Here is a 10,735-nt window from a genome sequence, read left to right as displayed (position 1 = left end):
CTACCAGTGTGCTTGGAAAGAGTCCCAGCAGTAAGCTGAGGAATGTCTTTTCACGTTTCTCCTTTAGCAATCTAACTTATTTTAGGAGCATTTTCTAAGTCCTATGCAAGCTCCGCACACAGGTATGGGCTGCTTTGAAGCAGTAGCCGATTGTACGTATGTATACATCCACGCTCCTCGGGCTACGCAGGCAGGCCCCTCTGGAGCATGGGTAAAACACACGTACGTGCTCGATCAACTGTATCGCTTGTAAAGCAGTACGGAGGTTTCCTGAGGCGCGCTGTCCCACGAGGACTGGGAACGCCGACCCTTCCACGGGCAAACAGACCCCTCCTGCGGCAGAGGGGCGCGCCGCCTGACGGGGACCGGCCGCTCCTGAGGTGAGGCGCCGTGGGCGGCGGAACGGCCCCGCCACCGGGGCTGGCCGCCGCGGCCCCGGCCCGGCCCGGCCCGCCCCGCGGGGCGCCCCCCGCTCCAGCCAGCGGTCCCGGGCCGAGGCGCTGCGCCACGGCCGCCGGCCGCTCCGCCCGCGGGCGAAACGCTGCCGCTGCCCGCAGCCAAGATGGCGCCCGCGGCCTCCCCGCCCCTCAGTGGCGGCCCGGGGCGTGTGCCGGAATGCGGGCGGGGCGGGCGATGTGGCGAGGCCCGGCCCCCTCCGCCGCCCGGCTGCCGCGCGGCGCTGCCCGGCCGCTACCCAGCGTGGCCCGGGTAGGCTGCGGGCAGAGGCCGCGGCGGCGCGGCGGGAGCTGGGGGAGGCCGAGGGCGCGGTAGGTGGTGGCGCGGGGCAGCCGCTCTCGCCCGGGAGCGGGCGGCGGGGCAGCGCAGGGCTTCTCCCGCGCCCCGCGGGGGGACGGGGAAGGCCGCGGCCGGCGTCTCTGCCTGGGCAGCCGCTAATCTGCGAGAGACGTCGCTGCCTGGGCCCGCCGGGCTCCGGGGCCGACTGTGGAGCCCGGGGGTGGCGGGAGCGGGGCGGCGGCTGTCGCTGCCGGGCCGGGGCCCAGGCGTGCGGGGGGCGGCAGTGCCTCCCGGCGGGAGGGTGAGCCGCGTTATCACTGCCGCCTCTCCCCGCGCCCTCAGGGCTCCGGCGTCCCCTCTCAGCAGCCCTGCTGCTTCACAACCCCCGCGGACTCCCTGCAGAAAAAGAAATTAGCGACCAGACTTCTCCGTCTTAGGGGTGATAGTGTCAGAAGCGAAGGCAATGCGACCTGCCGCCGCGTAATTCCCGAGGTCGTCTGTGGGCTTTAAGTACGGATTTGTTTTTTTTCCTCCTCCACCAAAGGCCTGAAGGGTATGTTTTCACTTTCAGAGATTAGAACCGAAGCAGCGCTGGCGAAGAACGGACATGCTTGACACTTGTCTGCAGTTGCTTGTGTTGTGCTGCGTTGTTTACCCGAAAAGGAGAGACTTGAGACGGAGTTATTTTCATCCTTGACTTCTTCTCGGGTTATGATATAACTGTAATATTAAAGCAAAAACTGCGTAAGAGCACCTGGGAAACTGAGCATGGTAGGATCTTGAACAGAAGTAGCTGGTATCGACGAAGAGAGGAAGGAAAGGAATGGCATCTCGAGAGAGGCTGTATGAGCTTTGGATGCTTTACTGCAGTAAGGTAAATATTTGTGAGGGGGTGGTGGTGGTGTGTGTGTGTCTTTTTCCTCTTGTTTGGAAGTCAGGTATTTAAAATGTAGCATCTTTTAACACGTTTTTTTTCTTAGAAGTTGCATAGACTTGCTTAGCTTCTGTAAGGATATAACTGCCCTTACTAGACTATTTACAACCTCATCTCTTGATTTGCTGTTCAGGTTGGGCTTTTTTGTGTGTGAGGTGTGAATTGCCCAGTGTTCATGGCTCAGCTTAAGCAGTTACTTTAGCTCTATCTTTTAACTATGTGAATGCATGTGTTCACATAATTCTTTGTTTTGTAGGGCAGTGGCATTAAGATGTATCTATTTAATTCACTGCTGTCTAGTATTTAGCTTCATACTTATTGTTTTCTGTGCAGCTCCAGTTTCATTTAAACTATATTAGCGAAAGCCTTCCCAAAGAGCAGGTTTATTAAGTTACTCCTGAGTCTTCCTTTGCTGGTTATCACTGTAGCATCTAAGTACTCCATTAATAATAATGAATTTCCTTCACCTGGCAGGAATGTTATTAAAATACTGTCCTGTTTCCATTTGCATTTTATAGTGTAAAGCAATTCGTATGTTTAAAGCACAGGTCCTAATTGCCGCCAGGTATATGTACGGAAATTGAATTGCAGATTATCTAAATAGATATCTGTAAAATAAGGAACGTACAAAAAATTACCATAAAGGCAGGGGAAAGGACTGGCCTACTGTCATATGGGAACTCGGTGGCAGTGGCAAGGATAGCTTCTGGTGGCCTTATTCTCTGGTTTTCTTTCAGCTTTTCTCTTTGCAGTCTCATGCTTCATATGTATCACAGTTTCTTTAACTGTTCAAGCCAGTAGGATATTAAGGGTAGAACAAACATTCTCTTGTTCTTCTTCCCAGTTCATTTCCAGAAAAGGCCTATCTCAAGAGCATAAATGTGACACTTTAAGTACAGACCATCTTAACACCACAAGTGCACAAAGCAGTGGATGAAGGCTGCACAAAGTAGTCTTAATTGTAGCTTTTCTTAGTTTTTTTTTGGGGGGGGGGTTGCAACCTTAATGATTATATGTAGTTAAAAATAAAACTAGTGCAAACATAACTGTATGGTATGACTTCTTACTGCTACCCACCTGGGTGATCTGTTGGGTTGAAACATACTTGCATAGACCTTTGCCTTTTTAACTAATGTAGTAATGCCAGTGGCAGTAGGAAATGGACTAGCACTGGAGGAGATGGATGTTTTGCCAGTGAGTTCATCGATGTGAGAAGAACAAAGGCACTTGGAACAGACTCCAAGAATCCAAGTTTTCCTCAGCTTTGGGAGACACAGGGCTGCAGAGATGAGCCAAGCTCTGAATTTCTCTGCCCAGCCGGTCTTTGTCTCTTTCATCCCTAGTTCTTTATAAAATTCTTTTGTCTGTCTTATATCTTCTCCCCCTTTGCTTGAACCTTTCATTCAGATTATATGCTTTCCATCTCCATGTTGTCCACATGCTAGCAGGAAGTTTGCATAAATGGTGCTAATTAAAATCTGTGCTTTAGATCACTTGCAGGATGTTCAGTTTCTTCATGGGAATGATGCATATGCAGTGTAGTCAGCTCTCGGGTGGTGGAGGATAGAATACTAAAAAAAAATATATATATAGAAATTTTTATATACTCAGCCTCCATGAGCTGTCAGTGACTTTTTTGGCCTTTTTTTCTTCCAGACCCATATAGTAAGGGCACGATTAGGTGGATTCATATGTTGATAAGGACTTGTTCTTAAGTAGGAAAATATATATATTTTTAAAATAAAATAGCTTGTCTTCAAAATTTGAAGGCAATTAGAGTGACTCCAAAAAGAAGTTTTCACTTTTTCAAAAAGTACTAGACACAAACCTGGTTTTTTCTTTTTCTTTCTCTCCCCTAACTTGTTCAGGTTAAAATGATATCTCATTCTGCTTGAGGCAGGCATCGAGCATAACAGTGTTTCATCTTGGATTAAGTTTGGTGATGTTAAGAGGAACTGAAGAAGCTAGGTGTTAGGATGTAAAATGTTGTGAACCCTTAATGTAAGTTAGATTGTTCAGTCATGTATTGAAAACATCTGTGTGCTGTACTGTCCTTGGAGCATTTAGCACAATGTGAAGGTGTAGCAATAAATAATCACCAGTGACAGGTTACAGCGGTTTAGGGAGAAGTCTCTTTGTACCTGGGACTGCCCAGTGAAGTGTAGTATCATATCCTGTATGTTGCACTGTCATGACTTTGTTGTGGCTGACATCCTGGGAAGGAAAGCTAGGCAATTTCGCCAAACTACAAAATCTGCTGGAGAGTCACAGTTGAGTAAAGGGCGTATTTGTTGTGCCACAAATCCCAAATAACTAGCTTTTGCAGTCTTGTTAGCTAAAGAAGCTTAAATCCAAGCTCCTTTTTTGTGTGATACTTCAGATTGTTACTAATAAGTAGCCTTGTTTGTCTTGTCTTTTTTAGATCATCAGGTCCTTCATGATTGTATGTTAAATATAGCACCCTGTACTACAGCAGCAAGGCTTTTCACAGCTTTAAAGTGATGGATAATGCTGTGTTACCATCTTACCATCTATCCTGGGTCATGACTTTTGTTTGTGATCACTTGACATCTCTGGCAGTGTCAGGTGTCAGTTGCAATAACTACTTTTGTGCAAAGTAACATTAGGAAGGCATTTCTCCATTTTCATTGCCTCTTGTGCAGTTTAGCACTTGGAGATTTTGGGCGGACAGCATCATGTAACCTAGGATCTCTGCAGAAGCGGCCTTTGGATGACACCATGTATGAGCTGGTTTATTTTTTTTCTTTCTTTCAAGATGTATGTTTGAGTGGCTGCAAAAGTTCATTTTTAGTTGGTATTCAGTTGTTTTTCATCTGGTGTTTTCTAACCTAAGGTTGGGGTTTGGTTTTGGATTTTTTTTTTTCTGCTTCTGTTCCCCTAAAAGCTATCCTGTAGGGCAGTAGCTACAAAGCTGCAGATTACAGTCTGCTGTTTAAGATGCCCTATGAAAGTAGCAGCCAGACATGATTTATGATGCTTCTGATGTTGCATGGAAGCGGTTGAAAAAATTCATTAAATTTAGTGAAGTTTAGATTTGAGTCACTGGGGTTGTCTCAGCATTGTATTGTTAGTAGTCTGAGCTGTTCCAGCCTTGAGTTTTTCATTGTTTTTTTAGGTTGTTTTTTTTTTTTTAAATTACGATGTCAAATTTTCTGCAAAGAAAGCATTGTTAAGGATGCAACTTGCTGGCATATTTTTGATGATTTTCAGTTTCAAATGGTGGGGTTTATTTTTCTGTTCAATTCTGTTAAGGTACAATGCTATTATTCATTTGAATATTGATATGGATGTAAGCTGCTGTCATCTCATCCAAATGTAGGAATGCGTGCATTTTAAGATAATTGAATTATGTGTAGAATAGGTAACACAGGTCCTTTCTATAGAATTCGCTAGGAAAAATTTTTCTCCAGTAGGCTAGGTAGACAATGGTAGTATCAAGTATATTTAGTGTCAGTTTAAAGCCTTCAATAATCTATACAGGAGCATGAAACACTTCTTATACAAGTGCATATGCAGCAGATACCTGAAAATGCTTTACTAACGTTAAGTGTACAGCAGGAGAAGAGCTCTATTAGGTGAATGGAAGTAGTCTGGGAAAAGGATATGCTTTCATGTGTGTCTGCGACCTTTTCATGCTCATGTGACTGAGGTAATCTCTACCAGTTTTGCCTTATGGCCTTAGACTAGCATGGCTGTAATTAATATTACTGTTGTAATATTAGTTGATTAACCTTTTCGTAGATGTTAATTATGTATCAGTATACAAAATTAATCCGTGTTTTATAATCCTCTGAAGTAACTGTTATTGCAGATTCAAAGTAAAGAGGTTCAACCTCTGACTTATCTGTAAGATTTTAACTATGTGTATTTCATCTCCTCCAGTTTTTCTGGTAGATATTTCAGACTCTTAGACATAAAGCATGTCAGGATTTCTGATATTTTTTATTTTACTCAGAAAGTGATCAGATACCCTTTTATATGCAGAGAGATTTTTCTTCTATATCAGAAAAAAACCCCCCAACCCATACAACCCAATTGCCTTCAGAAAGGGTTTCAAAGGCACTTAGCTGCCATGTGCACCTCAGAAAATCTTCAGTTTTCATTGTTTTATAGTGGTTCTGAGCTTTTTCTTACACTTTTGTCTTCAGTAAAGCCCTGATTTCATTTAAACACTGCCTTGTCTTGTAGGTGATATAGTAGTTTGAAGGGAAAGCTGTGAATCTGTTCTTCAGCTAGCTTCTAGCCTGTGCTTCACATTTCAAAGAGGGAACATTCAATCTTAGGGTCATTAATACAGTAGGGACTCTGTGTGTTAGCAGTTTTAAAGCTAATCATAAAATTCTGGTCTTTACTAATGCAGATAGCTGAGATAATCACATCCCTTGCTGTTTTAAGAGCAGCAGACTTGTGTATAAGCTGTCATCTTAAATGTGCTTTCTTATGTTGTGGTGTATTTCTTGTTTGTTTTTACAAAATCTGATTGTAGTGAGATAAATATGTTGTAGTTTTCTTCCTGGCATAGTGATGGATATCTATATATTATAAATATTTTCTTGTTTAATACTGTAGCATAGAAAGAAATGTGGTACTTTTTTATAGAAGAGCATTTTCTAGCACTAGATGAAAAGCTAGACAGAAAAGAACATTAAATGTGACTTCACGCATTATCCTAAAAATGTCCTAAAGTGGTTAAAGTCCTGTTACTTTTGAGTTATTTTTTCCTTATCTGGGGTCCTTATAGGCTGCCTTACAGGAATCAGGAGATGACTTGAATGAAAAAATAAGTGGTCTTGGGAGAAATCATGATTTCTATGTTAGTCAGGAGCAGACCGCTGTGATGAGTAAAGTGCTACAAACTGTGGTGTGCTAGCTGTGATAGCTTTCCTGTAATTACATGGCTGTCTACATCGGAAGACCATTGCAATGCAAATACTTAGAAGCTGAAGCTTTAACATATAAATGTGCATTTAATTGGCTTGAGTTAAACTTACATTCGCATTATGAGATCTAAACAGGTAATTTATATTAGTGTGTACTTTGTGCTGTCAGAACTTGAGTCTGTGAAAGAGAATAATTTCCTTTCATTCCCCGTTACCGTGACTTAATCCTAACATACTATATAGAATTGGGATAAATTTGACCTTGAATTGTGAGAATAAATTTATGTGCCTTTGGAGCCTTTCAAGCCTTTCTCCTTGAGGGGGGATCCTGTTAGCATCAGCCACCTTGCTTTGGGCCAAAACTAACATAAAGAGAGGGTGATCTTGGTAGTGCAAAAAATTGGCTTGGAGTAAGAACATACCAGTTTTCTCAGTGTGTGGTGTTATGGTCTTGTTAAGCTGACCCACTAATTAGCTGTCCCTGACAAAAGGTGTCTTGCTGTATTGTCCCTTCACTACTGTTTTACAAAGTACTGCCTCCCATGTAATATTTTATAGTTCAGCTGAATCCCTCAGTCACCTGCATCAAAAGATTGGGGCATTTAATGTGATATTCAGCAAGTGACAGGAAATGTATACCTTCTGGAAGAGTATTATGAAATTACAAGGGATGGTTCAGCAGTTTATATTAAATAATGTGAGTTTTTGCTTGTAAGAGGTTTTTAACCTCTGTCCCTGTATAAAATTGGAGAGTATTTGTAAATAAACCAAAAAAGTTTATGATCAGATCAGCTTTTAGACATGACTATTGTAGGGCTGTATAAAGCAGTATGAACTGAATTTGTTCACCTAAATGATACTCAAAGAAATGTGGGTTTAGCAAAATTATGCTTAGTGGTGATGAGACACATGTAATTCAATAAGAATATAATCTTTGTCGTTAAACTGTAAGCCCCGTGTGAAACAATGACCTTTGCATCCCAAGTATGATCTCATCCTGACTTAGCTTGCACTTGTCTTCCTCCTTGTGCAATTGCTGATTTGGCAGTGATTCATGTCACATCACTATATGTTGCCTTTGTTATGTTAGATAAAGCAGTATTCAGCTTAGAGCTTGATGAATGCTTGAGCAAACCAAATCTTCAGTAAAAGTAGTTTTTCATAAGTCAGTCATGTAAATTCATGCCACTGCTATAACTAGTGCGTGAAGCTTTATTAAACAATTGCTGTGTAAAATATCTTTTCTGCAGATTGTTTTAAATAAATCTCTGCATTCTGAGAGAGTGTAACTTGTAAAGGAGCATGTCACAAGTCACTTGTGGCCTTGCATTGGTGAAAATATCTTTGCTCTGTCTTTATGAGATGCTGAACTAAGAATGGATATAGATAAACAAGAACAGTTGGTTATCAATTCTGAATTTAGTGTCTGCTATTTAGAGATGTCTGAGTCCAAGAACTAACATAATTCTAATATTTACAAATATAGAACTTTTCATATAAATAACTGATGTGTATATACGAGATGTCTTAACTTATAATGGCTGTTACCTTCCTTAATTATGGACCAGAGTGACCTCGTGCTATTGGTTGTTCACACACAGAACAGGGACGCTGCCACAGACAATGCAGACTTCAGATTGAAATGAGACAGCAGATAAATCTAAACAGACAGAGGTGTAAGAAAACCATAACATTTTGCAAGCTATGGAGAAATCATTTTAGTTTCTTATCATTCTATAATATATTTGCCAATACATATATGTAGCTGCTACTTTTAGATAAAGAAGTGTATGAAGTTTGCCTGTGCTTTTGCTGTAAGATTCAGGGTTCTACTGGTGTTCAGCATGAAGTTGAAATTCCTACATGTCCACAGGTTTGTGGATTAGTGCTTTACAGGATTAATGAGAAACATCTCGTTCTGAACATACCAACAAATGTATTTCAGATTAAGCTTTTATTGAAATGAAAGAATCAAATGTCTTAAATGGAATGATTTATCACAAAGCTAGAAACACAGGCTTCTGGTTCTGTGTGTTGGTGGACTAATATAAGACTGAGTTTAACAAACAGTGGGCTGTTGTGTGGTATCTGAGTTATGGCACTTCGAACTTGGTCATCTGGTTCAGATATGGGGATAGCATGTGTCCTGATAAAAGAATATTGTAGAATCAACTCAAATATGCAGTATGTTTGTGCTGTAATATGGAAATGGAACAAAGGCTTACCAGCTGCCCATTGAACAGCATTGTAGCTTAATGCCTGAATCCAAATGTTGACAATAGATACTGTTAAAATATTTACAGGCTTCAGAAAGGTTGAACAGCTGCCATAGAAGAGAGAAGAGCTTCTTTAATTACTGAGCTTTTCTTGATGAAAGAAATGCATGTAAGAAGGAGAAAACCCCGCCAAAACATGCACACGTCTCAACAGTACAGATAAGCATCTTATTTTTTTAAAAAAGTGATTTGTTCAGAGAACTTTTCCAATTTATCTTCTAGTAAATAGGAGGCTGCAGTAGAGGAGGATGGGAGATACAACAGGAAACACCAAGAAATGAAAACTATACTTGATTATTCTCATCATAAGCGCTGTTTTAAGTTTGACATCTCACTAAGACTTCTCCATGCATCTGCAAATCTAAACATTAGCTGTTAGATTTCTGTGCTGATAAAATATTTGTATGTGTTGATGCTTTCTCTGATATTTAAAGCATTTATGATAACCTTTTTGTCTGATTTATGATTGAGGATTGCATGTACCTATAGTAAGCAATAGAAATAAGTGGAATTAAATAATTGACCGTTGAGTAACACTGCTAACTATGGCTGTGTAAAATTAGGAATTAAATTTAACTGTAAGAATGGCTAATTATACTAGTATCTAAAAGCAGAGCATATTTTAAAACAGTGAGGATATTTAAGAGGTTAAATTCCAAAGGCTTTAAAGGATTTTGAATGCTTTATCTAAAGGACATTTGAGGGAAGCACAAACGAAACCTCAAAATAAATTCATGGTTAAATACCACTATTACATAGCACAAAGAGAGCATAAAATCAAAGTAGATGCTAAATCTTTAATTATCTAATGGTTAGCAATTTAACCTAGGAAATACACTTTTATTTAAATAATCAGTCCTAGTAATTCCGGCTTTTAGACTGTAGTTGTGGGGGGTGTTAGGGGTGAAGACAAATCTTTGAGGACATATTCCTGAAGTCTGGATGAAAACAGTGAATGAGTTTGCTTTTAATTATTCACGTAGGGAAAATTGGTACTCTTGTCAATTATCATTCACCAGACTGCCTAAGAACCTGTAGGAGTATCCCATAAGACATTTAAAAACTAATAAGGAAGCAAAGGCAGAGGTTGAAAAGGTAGCACTCGCATTGGAAAGAAGAATTTAGCATTAATGCTGAAACATCTATGAAAAGCAAAGTGAAAATGAAGCAGTTCGAGTTTGACTCCTTGAATAAGATAGCAAGATTATTAGTAATAATTTTAGGAAAACATAGTACCTTCATATGGTTTACTGCAAGTTTTCACTTGGAATGTTGAAGGAGAATTTAGGAACTGAAAAAAAGGTTTTAAAAGTTATTGAAACTTCTTGTTCTAAAAGTAATGAGTAAATGCTTGGCTTTTGTGGAAGAGTGACTGGAAAAGTTAACTGATGATGTATGTGGGGCATCAGTCCAGAGTTTCCAGTGATGTAATCCTCCAAAGTTTTGTAGAAAGTTGTTGTGGTAGTGGCTTTTTTTGTAGAAAGTGGCTGCTTGTAAGTCACCTCACCAACTCTGTCAATAAATGTTTGGCTAATGCATTCAATTGTATAAAACTTGGTATTCATTTACCTGTGCTTTTGCTGAATTTAGGACTAGCTGGAATGAACAGTTTTCTTGATAAATGAATGAAGTTTCATGGGAACTGTAGGCTAAATGGTTTGGCATGTTCTGAGAAGCAAGGAGGGAAAAGGTTTTATTTGATGTTCTTGAATTATTTTTTTTTCTTTAAATAACAATTTTGGTTAGATCTGCAGTGTTCACATGCTTTTAAGGGCAAACTTGGAATCTGGGAGAGAAAAAACTGTGATGAAAAGGATGGTCCTTTAATATTTGTTGTTTATAATAACCTTAAATACAAAAAAAGTCTCAAAAATGGCAATGAGTACAGT

General features: G+C 40.5%; 1 protein-coding gene across 16 annotated transcripts in view; it reads left to right on the top strand.

Moving 5' to 3' along the window:
* The first annotated feature begins 273 nt into the window (after window positions 1–273).
* The window catches only part of NBEAL1 (neurobeachin like 1), an 86,127-nt gene continuing 75,665 nt past the window's right edge, over window positions 274–10,735 (top strand). For 14 of the 16 annotated variants that reach the window (XR_012650452.1, XR_012650453.1, XR_012650454.1 and 11 more), the window contains exons 1-2: window positions 653–767; window positions 1,307–1,609. Coding sequence is in view for 12 of the 16 variants with exons in the window: in XM_075028269.1 (XP_074884370.1) it covers window positions 1,559–1,609 (51 nt within the window). In the remaining 4 variants the exon portion in view is untranslated. Of the gene's footprint in view, window positions 381–646; window positions 768–1,306; window positions 1,610–10,735 lie in introns of those variants that run through there. The other 2 variants (XM_075028265.1, XM_075028264.1) reach the window with 2 other exon arrangements.

Source organism: Buteo buteo, chromosome 5 (genome assembly GCF_964188355.1).
Source record: "Buteo buteo chromosome 5, bButBut1.hap1.1, whole genome shotgun sequence".
In the NCBI taxonomy this organism is placed as follows: Eukaryota; Metazoa; Chordata; class Aves; order Accipitriformes; family Accipitridae; genus Buteo; species Buteo buteo.
Note: the sequence above shows the minus strand (reverse complement) of the source record. Positions and strands in the feature narration are given on the sequence as shown.